Source organism: Lissotriton vulgaris, chromosome 3_1 (assembly GCF_964263255.1).
Source record: "Lissotriton vulgaris chromosome 3_1, aLisVul1.2, whole genome shotgun sequence".
Classification (NCBI taxonomy): domain Eukaryota; kingdom Metazoa; phylum Chordata; class Amphibia; order Caudata; family Salamandridae; genus Lissotriton; species Lissotriton vulgaris.
In genome coordinates this window covers 292,121,286-292,142,764 of record NC_141689.1, presented here as the reverse complement: position 1 = coordinate 292,142,764, position 21,479 = coordinate 292,121,286, and the positions used below count along the sequence as shown (strand labels likewise).

The window sequence follows — 21,479 nt, the reverse complement described above, 5'->3', positions numbered from 1 at the left end:
ACAAACAGCTAAATCCGTTTTTCACTAATGTGAGGCCTACTCCTCTCATAGGTTATTGGGAATTCCTTCAAAAACTTTAACGCTGTAATTCATGGTTATAAAGGAGTAGGAGCAGCATGTTTCATATCTCTGTAATAGTAATGATAAATCATTTGTAATTGTAAAGTTGGATTTTATGTTACGGTTTTAAAAATGCCTTTTTTAGAAAGTGAAAGACACACAACTTATGAACTGAATGCAGAAGAAATCAAAACATTCCCCCCAGTCAAAAGATCTGGGTTAAATCCATCAATCTTTTGCTCACCATGCCACCCCAGTTTAGACCTGGTAATATGCAAATCAGTCTTGACCCTGTGCCTCATGGCACCAGTCCAGCCGGAACTGCCAAGCCAGGTCCTCCCTGCACCAGAAACAAGCACCCTAAGACTGGTTTTGGGGTTTCACCCCTTCAGCCAGGATAGCTTGAATCCAGTTGCACAGTGAGCCCAGGACCCACATTTGGACACACCCGGCGCACTTAGGGTGGGAAAGCAAAAGACACACAATTGATGGACGGAATGCAGAACAAATCAAAACATTCACCCCCAGTCAAGAGATCTGGGTTAAATCCATCATTCTTTTGATCACCTTCATGCCTCTGGAGTCAAGCTATCCTAGTTGATGAGTGGTGAAAACCCGTAACCGGTCCTAGGATGCTAGTTTCCAGTCCAGGGAGGACCTGGCCTGGCAGTTTCGGGCTAGACTGTTCCTTTTGGATGCAGGGTCAAGACTGATTTGCATATGGCTGGGTTCAAACTGGAATGGCATGGTGAGCAAAAATACAATGGATTTAGGCCCAGATTTCTGTACTGGGGTGAATGTGTGATATTTTTCTGCATTCTGACCATCAATTGTTCTTTTTGCATTTGTCACCCCAGAGTGGGATGGGTATGCCCAGACGTGGGTCCAGTGCTCTCCATACCACTGGAGTCAAGCTATCCTGGCTGATGAGGGGTGAAAACCCGAAATTGACAGTAGGAGGCTTGTTTCCAGTCCAGGGAGGACCTGGCCTGGTAGTTCGGGCTGGACTGTTCCTATTGGGCACAGGAACATGACTGATTTGCTTATGGCTGTGTTCAAACTGGAATGGCAGGTAAGCAAACAAACTATGGATTTAGGTCCAGATCTCTGATATGGCTCTGCATTCTGACAATCAAATGTTCTTTTTGCACTTTTAGAAAGTGGACATTTTCTCTGCACTTCCTTCTCTGTGTGGTTTTCAGCCTGTCTACAATACACATCTGGGATGGGTGACAGCTACACTTTGTGCATTCCCTCTAGACAGCCTCAAACAAGGGAAGGGTGAGTGTGACCAAGAACTCATCTGCATTTATCTGCATTCTGGTAGCTCTTCCTGGGCAGGATACTTTCACCTGAATATGCAGTGTCCGGTTTCCCACAGGAAGGGCTGATTACCCCCTACTGATAGTCTGGAGCCAAGGCTGGGAAGCAAGTGCCTGTGCACTTCAGGCAACCTTCTTTGAAGTCACCCCCACTTCAAAGGCACAACTGGGTAGACGTACTGGGGTTCTGATGCTACCAAGACAGTATACTACTGGAGCTGTGAAGAACTCTGCCAGGAGTAAAGGCTGCTGTGCTACAAGGATTGCCACTCTGCTTAACTGCTGCACAGGAAGAATTACTTTTCTGCTTTGTTGTGGTGCCCTACTGCCTGCTGATCTCTACTCTGCTGAGGACAAGGAATGGGCCCATCTCACTTGCACCCAGAGTGATTCCAAGGGCTTGCTAGCTAGCCCCCCATCCTGAAGTCTCGAAGCCCTCAAAGACTCTTCAACCCTGCAACAGCACCTGGCCTCTGCTATCCATGAATCCTGCCCTGCGAAGAGGTGCTCATCTAGTCCTGGTCCCTTGAACAGTGAATTCTGCTGTACGGTACCAACAAAATTGCTGCAGTGACGACTGCACTTCTCGGAACCCGAGCATTGCCCTTCAATGCTAACGCAGGAGGGGATTAACAACATCGCCTCTACGATGACAGTTAGTGCCTGCATCGTAAAAGGGTACGTTAATAAAGCCTTCATCACCTGCGCAGATTGAAAGAGACGCATTGAGCCTTCGACATCGACACTTGCTCCATCCAACTTATTTTTTCAGCTGGACCTGCATGAGTCCTGTAGCCGGCCTGCCCTCCGTAGCAGTCGGCTTTAACCCCTTCCATGCTCCCGTCGGCCGTTGGCCATCGCGAGCACTACCTCCCTGGTGCTGCGAACTGCCGACGCAGCCCCACCCACTCCGTGGAACACCCGCACTGCGGCGAAATATTCACCGTGGTAAACGGGTTAACTTTGGATTTAGCCCGGTTCAGCACAACCTCAAGTAACCCCAAAGGGATATTTACTTCTAAGCTCTACTTTTTGATTTATTCTTCAAAATTCATGACTCCGGTTCTACTAATTGGATTTTTGTTGTTTTGGTCTTATTTCACTCATAAAAATGTAATCTATTTTTTTCTAACCCTGTTTGGAGTATTTTTGTGGTGTTTTCATTGTGTTTCTGTGTGTGTGTTGCACAAATACTTTGCACATTGGCTCTTTAGATAAGCCTACCTGCTATGTGTCAAGCTACCAGAGGGTGAGCACAGGTTATCTTTTAGTATATTTCTAGCTTAACCCGACTAGAGTAGTGGTTCCTGTTCGTACAGGGTGCATGCTCCGACAACCAGAAACCCCATTTCTAACACCTAGGACTGCTACTAACTTAGCCTTTCATTATAGCAGGGTTTCTAAAATGAGTGTCACAAAAAGATGAGGGCCACACAGTTGACCCACTACAGTGCTATTGATTGTTAAATGTGAGAACAAAATGGGGGTTGGCTCTGATCAGCAAGGCTGAGCCTATACAACAAATAACAAAAGAAGTGCCAGTGCTGATGACATTTATTCAATTATCACTCTTAGCATCCACACTAAGAAAGCTAATTCAAAATGGGGTATTTGCTTATTACTCACAATTTTTATTTGAAAATTAACAATTTTTTTTACACAATTTTTTCTTTTAAAAAGAGAAGCATAAAAAATGAGGACACATCAACAAACCACATTGGATAGAAACTTCATGCATTCTAAGCCTTCAATCATATCACAATCGCCGCAACATTCGTCACAATCATACCTCAATCAATCATACCACATACTACCACTATAGTAAAACAGAAAAGCTACTGGATCAGCACAAATTTTTCAAACATTTAGTGCTATTTTAAGAGGTCACATTCCTATCTGTTAGTGAGTTTAGAATCATACATTAGAAATCATTACAGTCCAAGGTAACGTGCATAGGATGGTGAGAGATCTGGGAGAGAAATGCCCCCTAGATACTCTAGCAGACCAGTAGAACAGTGGGATTTTTCCAGCTTTTAGGGACTCTCATGATATGAGACGCCCAAGTGATTTTTACACTATGAGAACAACCAATAAGTCATAGAATTTTACGGCATTTAATTACTTTGCCTTTGCATATTTGCAACTATTACATGTAATATAAGAATTGTGGAACAGGAGACGCGCTGTGACAGAGTGACTGGGTGATGACACAGAGGACCCTATGGGCCTGAACAGGCTGGAGCGGCGTGAAAGGAGGTCTGACTGAAGGGTCTGCCTTTGTACAGTGCAAGTGACACATCGTGTACTTAGAGATCACTATCCAGCAACTTACTCGTTCAGATATCTGCCCTCTCATCCAAGCATCCATCCATTTATCCATCAGTCTTTCATCCATTCACGCACTCATTCACCTTCCATTCATCTAGGCACACATCATGCATCATCACAATCTGTCACACACGTAGCCACTCCTAAACGCCCCCCCACCTGCATGTCTCTCGCTCACCCATCCATCATTCGGGCACCCGCTCAATTTTCGTTAACTCTCTCACTCCGCAATAAAGTCACACGTTCTATTATAGAAAAAAACATAAACCGATTGGCGAGATTGATCAGTGCTTACTTATAATTTGAGGAGATTCAGGTATCTCCCAAACACCACAGAGGTTTTAAGGCATGGGCAAAGTAGAGAACCCCACCTTTCAAGTGGCCCCTTAGGAAAACAACATTTCTCTGTCTTTGACCCATTTTGACCTTTTCTCTATCTGAACCTCTCTCCCTCCCATGTTAGACATATTTCACATTTTTGTGTGTGACCCTGTTAAACGTTAAAATTGCAATTTAAAATTGTATGACTTCATGCATACTTGAATTAGCAGAAAACGAGTAATATAATTCAGATTTGTCCTGCCACGGGTCCCCCAAAATATGGTTTGCCCAGGCCCCCCAAAACTCTTAAAATCACAACCAAAATATTCGAGAAGCTCCCTGTTTCTTCCTGAGCTGGAGTAGGAAAACGTTTTCTTCCACTGAAAACCAGTTTATAAAAAGGTTTACAATTTCCTTGCATATGTCAGTTCTCTAAACAATAGCTAAAATGCTGACGTTTCTAAAATCCTCCTCTAACACCTCTGCACAGGACGTTTCCCGCTGATAACCCTCTGAAATCCTCTTTCACACAGATTCTTCAGATGTTCATGAACTGCCAATGCTGATGGCATACTTTACTTTACCATGTGCTTTAGCCCACTGCATGTTCCTTGTCAAGGACCCTGCAGAGCACGCCGACTGCTGTACGGGGTCCGTCAGCGCTCTCTTCTCAGACAGACTGCTGCGGATCTCCAAGGCCTGCTTGCCTCTGGTCAGGTGGCACTTGCCCATGTCTGAGAAGAAACATCAACACGTTACCAGAAGAGACACAATAGGAAACCTTCTTTCCAATAACCAGGACTCAGTTTATAGCGCTCGCCCCAACCTAAATCTCCTCTAAGGAACTTGAATAGTATTTGTTATACACCAATTCAATAGCGCCCATTTAACACACCTGCTCAAACTCCCAGGCCTAGCTGGACTTGCAGTGATCTAAATCAGTAGCCAGCAGCTGACTGTTTAGGAGCTGGCCTCACTGAGCTATCTTCTTCTGGCAAGTGACCGTCCTTTTAAGAAAAACACATTCAAACTGTCCAGAAATTCTTGCATGTCTTAATAAGGGACATTTAGATAGAAGAAAGTGAAATTAATAGAACAATACTTATTTAATAAACAAATATTTATTTATTTAGAAGTTTGATAAAGCGCTATAGATTATCTAAGCCAAGTCAGAGAGAACAGATACTTTGGGAAATTGGACAGGCAGGCAGAATTAAGCAATCTCATTAATTCATTACTCCTTATTTAAACAATCCTCACAAACAGACCACACAGATTGTACTGACACCTTTAACATATTCTAGGGCATTAGTTAGTTCTGTGCTGCTCTACAGAGCAGAAATAACCTCTATCAAGAAGGAGACCATGGATGCACATTTAATAGGGGGATGCGAAACCATTGTTTTACACAATCATGTGTATGGTGCCAAATACATTTCGAAATGTTCTCTCAGACTCTTCTCCGCAATGGTATACCTTGCACCAAAATAACAGCAGGAGGATGTTTCTAGGAGGAACACTTTTATTCGAGGAGAATTATTCCTCGAGAACCAGTCACCCCGGGGCAAAAATCATTACAAATGTTGCGTTATGCAAAATGGTGTAAACTACTCACAATTCACGTAATGCAAAATTCGAGAATTATGTACAATTACGTCGGCATATGAAATATTTTGCACAGGCCTATTACACAGTTAAAGGAGACCGACAGATCATCAAAATGTACAGATGTCTCGCACTATTATCCACAGTTTGTTATGTGACAAACCTGTTCACGCTCGGCAAGTGGCCGAGCACAAAGAGATGGCTGTGTCACATTCAAACAAGAGCCTTAGGCAAAGCAGGGGCCTACAAGAGAGTACGTGCTTCCCTGCACCACGGCGTTTATTTTCCGATCTAGGTATTCAGGATTATGAAGAACTGGCGAGCACGTTTTAAAATGCTCTTTTGGGTCTAAACACTGCTTGGACTTAGTTTCTTTTATTTTTTCAAGTCCTCGGCAGACATTTAGAGTTATACTGGTAATTAGGTGCAGTGAAAACAGCATCCAGTAAGGAAGTTACTAAACATTTTTCCATTAAGCTCCATTCTAAACATACCTGGAAATGAGCTTGGGATGTAGTACGAATACTGCACAGAAGCAGAAAGGAAATGTGAAAGGCCCAATTCTTAAACAACATTAGAGATTTACTCCTGTGCTCTTAGGCCTGTGCATTATGGGTGCAATCTCGAATTCAGGATAGCAGGAATACTCCAGGGAAGCAGCAACTCTTTCCCTGGAGTAGCCCTGAAATAATTTTGTGAAAGCATTGCATTTGTTTTCATGCATTGATCAAACGGATGTACATTTACAACGTACAGGGGACATTTAATTTCAACTTGTTTCTTTTTATTACGTACGAAGAAAATATGTTTCCCCTGGAAATAGAATTTCCATTCCCACCAACTTTTGCGGTTTTCCTATCTCATCCCCTCATTCGTTTATTTTTTTTCCAGTGTGGAACTTGCTTTGCATTTACCGTTAGAAGTATTGTTTTTTTTCAAACTCAATTTTAAAACATCCATTACTCAGAAACTGATATAATTCATAATAAAGCTACACCGCTCACAAGTTACCTTCTGCAACCCCATCAAGCAGCACAGTGATCTTTTTGTCCTCTAACAAACGCTCCTTCAAAAACTTCATAAAAATTCCATTGGCTAATCCCGAATGCTGGATTTCGAATGCTTCAGCTCCTTGGCACCTGTGCAGGCAACAGACAATGAGCACAGGTACATGAGAATCTGCATGTTACGGCCTGGTCCATGTTTATGATCATATGAGCAACAGTGGAGTACACACACCCCAACATTAGGAGAAGAGAGTCAGTGTAGTAGGATAGTCTGATTGTTTCAGTTCCTGTACTCAATTATCATAGTGGGGAGAAATCTGTTTATCTCGTCTCACAATTAACCCTTTGCAAACACCCCACAGGAAAAAAGACAGACAGGCTATAAACACAACTCAATTAAATGTTTGTAGCGAGCTTCTTGCTGAGCCAAGAAACAGAAATAGTTTAAAATGTCTAGAATAATAACATTTGATGCCATAAGTAAGTCCCAGACATTTCAGGATACTTCTGCAAAATACTGAGAAGAGAAGACATGCCACCCAAGTAGCTCAGTGGCAAAAGGGACGAATTAAGAGCCCATCCATGTGGTACTTTCATGCAGTCCTTAAAAATACAAAACATGCCTTACCTTGCTTAAACAGTTGTATGACAGAACAACGCACGTCTAAACAACGCGGTCTCAACCACGACCGAGTCTTTACCACACATGCAGTTATAACAATTTTCTTTGTAAAACTATCATTGATAAAGGCATACGGATGATAAAGATCACAGCCCAGCCCCCCTTCCCTGAGCCCTAAAACCATGCCCCCAGCCCTGAAATCCACCCTGCCCCAGCCCTAAAAATCCACCCTGAGCCCCATAACCGGGCTCCCAGCCCATAAACGACCTTGACTCCAGGCCACATCCTCAGCCCTAAAACGGTCCTCCAGCCCTGAAAACTGCCACTTCTCATGCCCTGAGCCATAAAACCCAGTCCAGAGCCCTAAAAACTACCCTGACCCCAGCCCCGAGTCCTAAAACCAGCGCCCAGCACTAATAACTACCCCAAAATGAGCCCTAAAACCCAGTCCTACTTGCAAAGCCGCGTGCCGGTTCTTCCTGCCTCGATCTTTCATGTTCCTCTACCCACCCATCCGCTCTGCAACTAGAGCGCTGACAGCCTTAACAACGCATACGAGTGGTCAAGGTATATACAGGGTTAAGGCAAGCCTTGTTCCGCTTGTGTTGTAATGGCACGCGTGGTTTAGCCTGCGTTGTTAATGTAGTTTCCCTGCTCAAACATCTGTAAAGAAGACGTCATTCTATCTAGGTACAACAAAATACAATTGTTCTGAAAAACTGGTACCTATCTACTTGCGACCTACGTGAATTCTGCTGTTGAGAGGAGCGTGCAAAGAAAACGAAAACACCACTTGTAACGCTTTCAAGAAGCACAGACCACTAAACTCACCCTCCGCCCCCTAACCATGCATAACTAGCATAACCGAGAATTATAGATGGGTGACCATGCCTAAAGGATGTTTTTCACTGATGAGGAACGGACGACAACAAACAGGTGAGACTGGAACTTGAGTTGTCTATGAAGTCACTCAGAGCCTAAGTTGGAAAAACATCCCCTCATCCACTTTTTGCCCATTTATAATTTTAAGTTATGTATGACCTTCTTCCCTAAATCATCTACCTCTACTTTCACTAGCTATGCAGGAGAAGAACAATGGGGGAGCCATCCAGAACATGCTCCCACCTATCTCAGTCTATACCCTGTGGTATGCCAGGGGCCGTATTATAGAAAGTGCCACAGGGATGCAACGGGCATGTACGCAACCCGGGGCACTTTGATATTACAGAAGAGGCCACAGATGCTTGTGCAGCACCTTTTGTTTTACTGATAGCGCTGGCGCACAGGGAGCGCCAGCGTTATCTGAAGGCGTTCCCCTATTTGCATGGGATCATAGTGTCGGACCTGCGCCCGCACCATGTTATGGATGCGGGCACAAAGGCAAAAAAGCTGTCAGGAGGAACACTGACAGTGTGCCACAAAAAGATAGTGCACTGTCAGTGTGCCCCCTGATGGCAGCCCTATGGACCCCCACAGACATCCCCTTGCAGGCGGGTGCAGTCACTCACTGTACCAACCTGCACGTCAATCTCTCTCCTCTCTTAAACTGCAGGCAGGTTGTCACCTGCACAGTGAAACACGAAGCAGCTGCTCTGCATTTCACTTTGGATGGGATCCTCAGGGCAGCACGGGGTTGCGGCTGTCCTGAGGGCAGCACATTCAACAAAATAGGGCACACTTTTCCTGTTTGTGCACGGTGCACCTGTTTGAAGGTGCACCATGGTGCAAACAAGGAAAGTGAGCCCTACATTCAACTGAGCCCCAGGTGTCCTGCCACCCAGCACGATCACCCTCTGGCCACCCCTTGCTTTCACCACCCAAAATTAGGAAATTCACACCTGGCATCCTGCCATCCTCTCACACTACCCCCAGCATAAGCCCACCTCTACCCTTCCTTCCCGTAGGTAAAAATAAGTCCCTGATTTCTTGTCACTTATGCCCCATCCTCTGTACATACCCTCTCTGTGACCCAAACTGAAAAACAACGCCTGTCCATCTTGCTGCTCTGTGCATGTCCTCACTGTGCGAAGGTGAACGTATGATATCCCCTGACCCAAGCTCTGGAGGAAGAAGTGTCTGAGACAAGGACCCCTGTGGTTGGGAGGGGGGCTATTAGTGGGAGGATTTGAGATCACCATCAATAAGATGGAACACCAAGTTGCAGCATGCCAAAACAAAGCAGCTATGTTTATTTATTTTTTTACCAAAAAACCTTGTTCCAGATTGGGGAGATCAAACTCCCTTACATAGGTATTGAAAATATGCACCATTAAGTGACAGTCCCCCAGCCGACTGGACTACGGCAATGCCCTCTACGCCGGAACCACCGCCAAGCTCCAGAAGAGACTCCAGCGGATCCAGAACACCTCAGCCAGACTCATCCTCGACATCCCACGACACAGCCACATTTCCGGACATCTGAGAGACCTGCACTGGCTCCCCGTCAACAAAAGAATCACCTTCCGTCTCCTCACCCACGCACACAAAGCCCTACACGATCAAGGCCCGAGCTACCTCAACAACCGCATCAACTTCTACGCTCCCAAACGCCATCTCTGATCAGCCAGTCACGCCCTCGCCGCCGTCCCCCGCATCCGAAGAACGACAACAGGAGGAAGGTCCTTCTCCTACCTGGCCGCCAAGACCTGGAACTCCCTCCCTCCCGACCTGCGCCTGACCCAAGACCACCTCTCCTTCAGGAAGAAGCTCAAGACCTGGCTGTTCGAGCAGTAGCAGCACCCCCTCCCCCCTCCCCCCCCCAAGCGCCTTGAGACCCTCCGGGTAAGTAGTGCGCTCTATAAATGTCTTGATTGATTGATTGATAGGTCATAAACTTGACAGCAGGGAAACATCGGAACCCAAAGAAAGCCATAGACTGCCGGTGAAGAGTGGTGGTTGGAGGGGCTGGTGTTCTGTAGGGGCCCACATACAAGGAGGACGAATATTGGAAGGGGAAGGAGGAAAAACTATTTTCTGGAAAGTCCCACCACAAATGAGAATAGAAGGGGTGGAACAAAGAAAGGAAGTGGTAGGGCCTGTGGCTCTAAAAGCCAAATTTCTATCAGCAGAGATGAAACCTGGCTACGCGACAACCATAGGTTCTCTTTTTTCCAGGTGTTAGGCGCTACAGCTCACCAGCAATTAGAGAAGTACCAGGAGTGGGAGGCCAAGAGCAGAAGTCCAATTCCTGTGGTTTAAAGCTGAAGGGGGGGTGCATTCAAACACAGGATAAAAGTTAACCTCAGGTTCAGAGGATGAGAGTTATGAACTGTGACTTATTAGCAAGGCTGCTGTGACAATCCAAACTGAGAAGATTAACACTCGGAGGACAAGACTCCTGACCAGGGGATATGCCATGAAGGGGTTTCATCTGTGCATGGAAATTAACAAACTTGTTTGTCATAACCTGTCTCCAGATCTATCATTGGCCTGTCGACAGCTATGCTCTATGCGCTCACACAGAGCAGAGCTGGTGCTACAGTGAAAGGTGTCTGTTAGAGTCATTGTAAGGGCAGCATTTTTTTCTCTGTAAGTGTTGTTCACAAGATACCCCCTGGCTGGTAGTGGATACAGTGATTGGTTAAGGCAGCGTGCTGCTCTCACTCTACCGCCCATCCTCAGGTCTGTAGTGACGTGAAAGAGGCAAAGGAATTACAGGGAAAGTGAGCACTTCCCCCTAAAAATGCAGCAACAGTGGAAACCAACTTCTAATGTTGCTGTTGCCAAGTCATAGCAGTGAATAACCACATACAGAATCCAGTTACCCACGCAAACGACTTAATGAAAACCGTACATAGCAACAGTGTTTTGGGTGGTCCTCCAGAAGTGAAATTTTAGAAAACAAGTAGAATTTTTGTGTGTATCAAGCAGTTATGAATACAAACTCTACCCATCTGCTAAAACAATTGTTAATATTTGTGTGCTCATCTCCTACTGAAATCTGAAGGACATGAGAAAAGCCAGGTAAAACATTTGCTGAAAATATGATATCTCTGGTATCATAGTCTTATGGTTCTATCTTCAGTCCAAATAAGTAAAGCCTATGTACTCCCTTAGTGCTTATACAAGAACATGTACGTGCCACCAAAGGTTTGCAGGAATTAAAACACAGACCCTGGCTAACGCCCTTAGAGGAGTGTAGCACGCACCCTGAGCTGGGAATTGCTAGACCTGGCATCCTTGGTGTGGTTTTCCCCTTAACCTTTTGCCTTCAGACCTCTTTTTTCTTCTGACTTCCTTTTTGCTGGCCTTAGGACTCTGCACTCTTTACCAATGCTAACCGGTCATAAAGTGCTTGTGCTCGCTCCCTAAAACACGTTAGATTGTCTTGTATCCAATTGGCATATTTAATTTACCTGTACGTTCTTAGTAAGGTGTTAATGCCTGTGTCCTGGGCCGGTAAATTAAATGCTACTAGTGAGCCTGCCCCTTGAGTAGCCCTTTAAACATGTCTCAGACTGCTGCCTGTGTGTGTGTGTGCAGATTTCAACTGCCTTGCCGACCTAGCAAAGTCAACTTTTTTGAAAAAACTAGGTCACCAAATTGTACTAGCCTCAGCACACACAGCTCATGCCCTAGGGCTTCGAAGTGAACAAGACCAATTAAAACTAAACCCTAGAGCTACGGTCTGTGAGATAGCTCTGGATCCAGCCCAGGGCTTGGCCCTCGACACCTATCTCTGCCAGTCGTTTTAATAAAACTCTGTGGGATATGGTGTCGAAGGCCGCCGAAAGGTCTAGCAGGATGAGAATAGCCGACTGTATGGAGTCTAGTGCCAGCCGGATATTATCAACCACCTCTATCAGTGTGGTCTCAGTGCTATGAGAAGCTCTGAATCCTGACTGTGAGGAATCTAGTAGCGAGTGTCTTTCAAGGAATTTTACTAGTTTTGCATTGATGATAGATTCCATTGATTTACCAAAGAGTGGCAGCAAAGATATGGGGCGATAGTTCACCGGTTGCTTGGGGTCTGCGTTGTTTTTCTTAAGGATTGGCCTTACAATGGCTTCCTTCCAGGGGGTGGGGAACAAGGCACGAGTTAGGGACATATTAAAAATAGAGGTCAGTGTGGGAGTCAGGGCAGGTGCTAGTTTGGCTAAAATTGGTGCGGACGCTGGGTCATTGGGGGAACCTGATTTGGCCTTTTTTAGTATGTTGGCTACCTCGTCCTCCATGATTGTTCCGAAGTCGGCTAAATTTTGCTGTATGGGATTTATGGTGGAGGGATCAGCATAGCATGGCTCACTAGTTGTGCCTGTTTCTGTGGGGAATGATTCATGAATTGTATTAATTTTGTCTTTGAAGTAGGTGGCTAGTTCGTCGGCCCAGTCCTGAGATTCCTGAATGACCTTTTGGCAGGCCATGGGGTATGAAAAATCTTTTACAATTGCGTAAAGCTCTTTCTGTGAATTTCCAGCTGCTTTAATTTTTTCCCCAAGATAGCTTTTCTTAGCATTGGCGATTTTGTTCATATAATCTTTATGAGCAATTTTGTAATGCGATTTATCATCAATGTTTTTTGATTTACGCCATTTCTGTTCGGCTTTCCTGGTGTGTTGTTTAATAATTTATAATTAATAATACCTTGACTCCAGGCCACATCCTCAGCCCTAAAACGGTCTCCCAGCCCTGAAAACTATCGCTTCCCATGCCCTGAGCCCTAAAACCCAGCCCAGAGCTCTAAAAACGACTCCGACCCCAGCGCAGAGTCCTAAAACCAGCCCCCAGCAATAATACCTACCCCAAAATGAGTCCTAAAACCCAGTCCTACTTGCCAAACCGCGTGCCGGTTCTTCCTGTCTCGAACTTTCATGTTCCTCTACCAACCCATCCGCTCTGCAACTAGAGCGCTGACAGCCTTAACAACGCATATAAGTGGTCAAGGTATATACAGGGTTAAGGCAAGCCTTGTTTCGCTTGCGTTGTAATGGCACGCGTGATTTAGCCTGCGTTATTAATGCAGTTTCCCTGCTCAAACATCATCTGTAAAGAAGACGTCATTCTATCTAGGTACAACAAAATACAATTGTTCTGAAAAACTTGTACCTATCTACTTGCGACCTACGTGAATTCTGCTGTTGAGAGGAGCGTGCAAAGAAAAAGACAACACCACTTGTAACACTTTCAAGAAGCACGGACCACTAAACTGACCCTCCACCCCCTAACCATGCATAACTAGCATAACCGAGAAGTATAGATGGGTGACCATGCCTAAAGGATGTTTTTCACTGATGAGGAACGGACGACAACAAACAGGTGAGAATGGAACTCGAGTTGTCTATGAAGTCACTCAGAGCCTAAGTTGGAAAAACATGCCCTCATCCACTTTTTGCCCATTTATAATTTTAAGTTATGTTTGACCTTCTTCCCTAAATCATCTACCTCTACTTTCACTAGCTATGCAGGAGAAGAACAATGGGGGAACCATCCAGAACATGGTCCCACCTATCTCAGTCTCTACCCTGTGGTATGCCAGGGGTCGTATTATAGAAAGTGCCCCAGGGATGCAACGGGCATGTGCGCCCCCGGGGCACTTTGATATTACAGAAGAAGCCACAGACGCTTGTGCAGCCCCTTTCGTATTACTGATAGCGCTGGTGCTCCCTGTCCGCCAGCGCTATCTGAAGGCATTCCCCTATTTGCATAGGATCATAGTGTTGGACCTGCGCCCGCACAATGTTATGGATGCGGGCACAAAGGCAAAAAAGCTGTCAGGAGGAACACTGACAGTGTGCCACAAAAAGGTAGTGCACTGTCAGTGTGCCCCCTGATGGCAGCCCTATGGACCCCCACAGACATCCCCTTGCAGGCGGGTGCAGTCACTCACTGTACCAACCTGCAAGGGAATCTCTCTCCTCTCAAACTGCAGGCAGGTTGTCACCTGCACAGTGAAACACGAACTAGTTTTGAAGCAGCTGCTCTGTATTTTACTGTGGATGGGAACCTCAGGGCAGCACGGGGTTGCGGCTGTCCTGAGGGCAGCACATTCAACAAAATAGGGCACACTTTTCCTGTTTGTGCACGGTGCACCTGTTTGAAGGTGCACCATGGTGCAAACAAGGAAAGTGAGCCCTACATGCAACTGAGCCCCAGGTGTCCTGCCACCCAGCACTATCACCCTCTGGCCCCCCCTTGCTTTCACCACCCAAAATTAGGAAATTCACGCCTGGCATCCTGCCATCCTCTCACACTACACCCAGCATAAGCCCACCTCTACCCTTCCTTCCCGTAGGTAAAAATACGTCCCTGATTTCTTGTCACTCATGCCCCATCCTCAGTACATACCCTCTCTGTGACCCAAACTGAAAAACAACGCCTGTCCATCTTGATGCTCTGTGCATGTCCTCACTGTGCGAAGGTGGATGTATGATATCCCCTGACCCAAGCTCTGGAGGAAGAAGTGTCCGAGACAAGGACCCCTGTGGTTGGGAGGGGGGCTATTGGTGGGAGGATTTGAGGTCACCATCAACAAGATGGAACACCAAGTTGCAGCATGCCAAAACAAAGCAGCTATGTGTATTTATTTTTTACCAAAAAACCTTGTTCCAGAATGGGGAGATCAAACTCACTTACATAGGTATTGAAAATATGCACCATTAAGTCGGAACCCACAGAAAGCAATAGACTGCCGGTGAGGGAAGGGTTGGGGGGGTGGGGGCTGGTGTTCTGTAGGGGCCCACATACAAGGAGGACGAATATTGGAAGGGGAAGGAGGAAAAACTATTTTCTGGAAAGTCCCACCAGAAATGAGAATAGAAGGGGTGGAAAAAGAAAGAAAGTGGTAGGGCCTGTGGCTCTAAAAGCCAAGTTTCTATCAGCAGAGATAAAACCTGGCTACGCGCCAAGCATAGGTTTTTTTTTTCTAGGTGTTAGGCGCTACAGCTCACCAGCAATTAGAGAAGTACTAGGAGTGGTAGGCCAAGCGCAGAAGTCCAGTTCCTGTGGGTTAAAGCTGAGGGGGGGGGGGGGGGGGGGGAGAGTAAAACACAGGATAAAAGTTAACCTCAGGTTCAGAGGATGAGAGTTATGAACTGTGACTCATTAGCAAGGCTGCTGTGACAATCCAAACTGAGAAGATTAACACTCGGAGGACAAGACTCCTGACCAGGGGATATGCCATGAAGGGGTTTCATCTGTGCATGGAAATTAACAAACTTGTTTGTCATAACCTGTCTCCAGATCTATCATTGGCCTGTCGACAGCTATGCTCTATGCGCTCACACAGAGCAGAGCTGGTGCTACAGTGAAAAGTGTCTGTTAGAGTCATTGTCAGGACAGCATTTCTTTCTCTGTAAGTGTTGTTCACAAGATACCCCCTGGCTGGTAGTGGATACAGTGATTGGTTGAGGCAGCGTGCTGCTCCCACTCTACCTCCCATCGTCAGGTCTGTAGTGACGTGAAAGAGGCAAAGAAATTACAGGGAAAGTGAGCACTTTCCCTAAAAATGCAGCAACAGTGGAAACCAATTTCGAATTTTGCTGTTGCCAAGTCATAGCAGTGAATAACCACATACAGAATCCAGTTACCCACGCAAACGACTTAATGGAAACCGTACATAGCAACAGTGTTTTGGGTGGTCCTCCATAAGTGAAATTTTAGAAAACAAGTAGAATTTTTGTGTGCATCAAGCAGTAATAAATACAAACTCTACCCATCTACTAAAACAATTATTTGTGTGCTCATCTCCTACTGAAATCTGAAGGACATGAGAAAAGCCAGGTAAAACATTTTCTGAAAATATGATATCTCTAGTCTCATAGTCTTATGGTTCCATCTTCAGTCCAAACAAGTAAAGCATATGTACTCCTTTAGTGCTTATACAAGAACATGTACGCGCCACCAAAGGTTTGCAGGAATTAAAACACAGGCCCTGGCTAACGCCCTTAGAGGAGTGTAGCACGCACCCTGAGTTGGGAATTGCTAGACCTGGCATCCTTGGTGTGGTTTTCCCCTTAACCTTTTGCCTTCAGACCTCTTGTTTCTTCTGACTTCCTTTTTGCTGGCCTTAGGACTCTGCACTCTTTACCAATGCTAACCGGTCATAAAGTGCTTGTGCTCTTTCCATAAAACACGATAGATTGTCTTGTATCCAATCGGCATATTTAATTTACCTGTAAGTTCTTAGTAAGGTGTTAATGCCTGTGTCCTGGGCCGGTAAATTAAATGCTACTAGTGGGCCTGCCCCTTGAGTAGCCCTCTAAACATATCTCAGACTTGCCACTGCAGCCTGTGTGTGTGTGCAGATTTCAACTGCCTTGCCGACCTAGCAAAGTCAACTTTTTTGAAAAAATTAGGTCACCAAATTGTACTAGCCTCAGCACACACAGCTCATGCCCTAGGGTTCGAAGTGAACAAGACCAATCAAAACTAAACCAAGTTACCAGAAAATCTACAATACAATACAATAACAGTTAAAACAAAGATTATAGTTGTTCAAAACAATTTAAATGCTTGTAGGTCAGTCATATCGTACAAATGTTACATCACACTTGTAAGTGACAAAGCTGCCATTCTTACCTTGAAGAGTTATTCTTAAACAAGAAATATGACCAATGCACTTTGGGTGAAAATTCCCTTCATCAGGGGTAACAGTAAATTCAACAAATTAAGAGAATCAAATGATTGTGCATAAAGAGCATCTCAGGTTCAGAAACATACAAATTATTGAAAACACAATGGAAATGCAACCATCCCAAATGTGGAAGGAAATCAACCTGTACAGGACATTATCTGAATGCTCCTAACCATGCAAAGAGCGAAATTGTGGATCTGCACGGAGCACCACCCCAGATGCCATGGTGATAAGGAAAATACATACAAGTCACTTCAATCACTTGTCAGACACAAGGCAAAATATATAAACTGCATATATCAGCAAGCACTCGTGGTAAGGAAAAGAAAACTCCAACCAAAGCTGATCAAGACAGTGATAAATGTGCTGAAGTGAACCATGCATATAAACAATCAATGAAAGGTGGAGAGTGATGGTTAAGACCGAATACGTGTTGCATGCAATGCAAACCTGCAGCAGACCATAAGTGCCTACAAGGGATTTTATTTGAAAAATATGATTTCTAATTAATTATATTGAAATTACTAGATGGTTCAGTCTAAACAGATCTTGAGCCAGAAATTCACCGATTTACACATTCAATGAATGAACATGGAAAAACAACAAACACAGGGCTATCTTTTTGAAAATATACAAATGTATTTTCATATATATATCAAGTTGCCACAGGACTGACCCCTTGTGCGAGCTAATTGGAAGTATATCGACTGTCCAGATATTTGAATCTTGAGGCAAATTTGACGCTCCTTGAAATTGTTATGGTGCTGGATCGATCTTAACTACCACACCAGTGATAACTCTGACAAAGATGTGGAATGAATCTGATTTCTTAGGAAATTGAATCAACCGTGCAGGGTCCATTTTTAGAAAACAGGCCCCCTAAAAAAAGGGGCTTTGCTAGATCCAATACTCATCATCCTGAAGATGGTCTTACGGACTAACCCCACGAAAGACCGAAACGTCGACTTTATCATCCACTTCCTAAATTTTCAATGTACTTAAGTGAATATTTTTACCAGGATATATGTCACTTTTTTGGATTATATTGGAATAGATGTTTTTATTCATGAATTGTAGGATAAGTTGCAATATACCTCCTTCATGATTTATTGCTGAATCAATTTCTAATTGTACCCTGCTTAACTTGATTTATATATGAAAATACATTTGTATATTTACAAAAAGATATCCCCGTGTTTGTTTTGTTTTTCACTGTTCATTCATTGACTATATAAATCGGTGAATTTCTGGCTCAAGATCTGTTTAGACTGAACCTAGTAATTTCAATATAATTAAATAGAAATCATATTTTTCAAATAAAATCCCTTGTAGGCACCTTGACTTGACACTGAACCACCCACGCTTCCAAGGGTATATTGGGTTTTCCCACGTTCTCATCCTGTAGACCATAAGTGGCATACTGTAACAATTTGATACCAGAGGGATAATAGCTTATGACAGATGATTGCTAAGGATGTACATTGAGAGAAAGGAGTCCCCAAAAAATTAAAAGTAAATAGTACTATAGAATGTGGAACGATGAGTGACAGACACCATGATCGTTGGAGAAATGTGAGGATACCTTTGAAAATCAGTGCAATGATTCGAGATAAGCAAGACGCAAAGTAGCAACTCGATTCACAGACTGCAGACCCTCACATATAGTTAGAAAACCCATCATAGTGAACAAACAAGCAACAGGCGAAATAGCAGTTTGTGATTTACATGTGAAATGTAGGAAAGCCAAATCCCTGATGCAACGCCATGGAGTGTAGGTGCGTCCCGAGGGAAATACTGGAAATTAAAGGTGCTGTAAACCAGCGCCGTTGATACGCTCAAATGCATGAGAACAGACAAAAGACGGTCTGAAAACTACACTGGCAACCCAGAAAATACAGTCAGTGCACCGGGTACACTTTTCTCGAACGAACATAGTGCCAGTGCCAATCATTGGTCCAAATCCTTTAGTCCTTTAGCAGAGTTTACTTATCAAACTTAGGGGACTATCGGTGAAAAATCAATTGATTCTCTTCATTTTTTGAATTTACAGTTACCCTGGAAGAAGTGTGTTAGATTTGGGGGTATCTAGTTGGCACAGGTAGGTAGTTGTGACAAATAGGGACCCATTGCCTCTAGTCAGGATAAGGGGATTACACTCCTAAATAACCCCTGCTCACCTCCTTGGTAGCTCGGCACAAGCAGACAGGCTTATCTCAGAGGCAGTGTGTAAAGCATTTGTGACCACATACAGTAACCCAGTGACAACACTACAGATGGACACCACACAAGGTTTTGTATCAAAAATAAGTAGATTTATATAGATTTACCACAAGACCATAAACAACAAAAATACACAATACTGTTACTTTAAGATGGTAGTTTTAGTTCAGTTCAGTTCATAAGATGCGACACTTTGCGTCAATGTACCTTATGATGCGTTGCGCTTCAACGTCAAGCAATGTTGCAGCAAGGGAAATGCAGCATAGTTCAGGTGTAAGGAAATAAAGATGTGAGGATCTTCCAGGTGCGGCAGACTTCTCCGGGGATGCAAGAAGTTCTCGGTTCGATGCGTGGACTGCAGCAGCGACACCCTTGTTCAGAAGTGCGATGGCAACAGCTTCAGCTGCGACACTCTTCTCCCACGATTGCGTCAATCTTTTGCACGATGCGACAACTACAGCAGCGACATCCTTGTTCAAAAATGCGACAGCAGCAGCTCCGACAGTGGCATGCTTCTCGGGGGATGTGAGGCGCTTTCCTCAATGCAGTGCAATGTGATAGTTCCAGCGGCGACACCCTTGTTCAGAAGTGCGATGGCAGGCAGCAGCGACGGCAAACGCTTCCTCTTCGTTGCGAGATGCTTCTCTCGATGCGGTGCAGTACGACAACTCCAGCGGCGACACCCTTGTTCAGAAGTGTGACGGCAGCAGCAGCGGCGGCGGCGACGCGCTTCGTTTTCGTTGAGTCACGCTTCCAGCTCCTTGTGACACGCAGTCCCTCAGAAAGCCCAAAACAGCAGCAGGCCCTTCCAAAGAACTCTGGGGAGCGGAGGGTGAAGTCTGTTGTCCCTGAGACTTCAGCAGTTCCAAGCCCTTGGAGATCCTTCACTAGTTGAAAGTAAAGTACACAACGTTCCTTTCTCCTCTCTTTGGCACTAAGGCAACCACTGCAGGCCAATCCCCTAAGCAGCACTTCAGCTTAGGAATAGTCTCTCCTCAGTTTCTTCAGGTTCCTCTCCTCAGCAGAGGTTTCTTCTTATTTATTTATTAGTTTTTGTAAAGCGCGTAGTAACTCCGAAGAGCATCCCAGCGCTGATCTGCTTCTCCAGAGGTTTTAGCCACTAGTAGGGTTAGATTTGAGGGAAAAGGAAGGTCTTCAAGGTCCTTCTGAACTGGAGATAGTTAGGTTCTGTCCTGAGTTTTCGGGGTAACTGGTTCCATCGTTTTGCCGTGTGGACCGAAAAGCGACGGCCACCGGTCTTGGCTTTTCTCACTCTAGGGACTGCAATAAGATTTTCTGCATTGGATCGAAGATCCCTCTCTGCTTTGTAAGGGATTAAAAGTTCTTTCAGAAGAGGGGGACCGTTGTTGTTGAGTGTTTTATGGGCCAAGCAGAGGGATTTGAACAAGACCCTTTCTCTGATTGGAAGCCAGTGGAGAGAGTTGAGGGCCGGCCTGGCGGAGGATCTTCCAGGTGTGCCCGTAAGTAATCGGGCAGCGGCGTTTTGGACTTTCTGTAGTTAGTTCAAGGTGCCTTCAGGGGCTCCCAGGTATATAGCGTTACAGTAGTCTAATCTTGCCAGGATTAGACCCTGTATAAGGAGCCTCCTTGCGGTCTCTGGGAGCAGGGGAAAGATTTTCCTGCAGGCTCTAAGTAGTCCGAAGCATGTCCCTGCAGTTCTCTTTGCCTGGGTTTTAAAACTCATGTCTTTCTCAATCCACACACCAAGGCTCTTTACCTCTTCCTTGGGTGTGGGAGGGTCCCCTAGGCACCTGGGCCAGAGATGGGGTGGTAGAGAGGGCCCATTGTGGCCCATCAGGAGGATCTCGGTCTTGGACCCGTTTAATTTTAATGAGGAGAGATTCATCCATCGGTGGACTTCAGAGAGGCAGCTATGGAGGTCGGATGGGGCATGGTGAGGGTGGGAAAGGGTAACGACCAGCTGAGTGTCGTCGGCGTAGTTGATGACAGACACGCCGTACGAGCTAACCCTCTTCTCCAGTGGGGCCATATACACGTTGAAGAGTGTCGGGCTCAGAGATGAGCCCTGTGGTACTCCGCACCGGAGGGGGATGATGGATGAGCAGCTGTCGTTTTCCCGCACCTGGAAGGAGCGTCCAGTCAAAAAGGATTCTAGCCATTTCAAGGCCCGACCCGTTACTCCGGTCTCTCCCAGTCGGTGGATAAGGGTGGGATGGTCTACAGTGTCGAAGGCCGCACTGAGGTCTAGGAGGATCACTGCCACTGATCCTCCCATGTCCAGAATGCTTCTGGTCTTCTCCACTGCGGTCAGGAGGGCGATGTCAGTGCCCTGACCAGGACGGAATCCTGTCTGGGAGGCTATTGTTATCTTGTTTGTCCAAAAGTAATCTAATTTCATGGGATCAGGGTCCCAATACTTATTCCTCAAAATCCTTTGTTCT

The 21,479-nt window shown here is 45.3% G+C and overlaps 1 protein-coding gene across 2 annotated transcripts in view; it reads right to left on the bottom strand.

Annotated features, from left to right (window-relative positions):
• Positions 1-21,479, bottom strand: part of MALT1 (MALT1 paracaspase) — a 619,135-nt gene that overhangs the window by 51,106 nt on the left and 546,550 nt on the right. For both annotated transcript variants that reach the window (XM_086960480.1, XM_086960479.1), the window contains 2 exons: positions 6,648-6,775; positions 4,616-4,765 (listed from right to left, as the gene is read on the bottom strand). In XM_086960480.1, the coding sequence (XP_086816606.1) occupies positions 4,616-4,765; positions 6,648-6,775 (278 nt within the window). The remainder of the gene's footprint in view (positions 1-4,615; positions 4,766-6,647; positions 6,776-21,479) is intronic.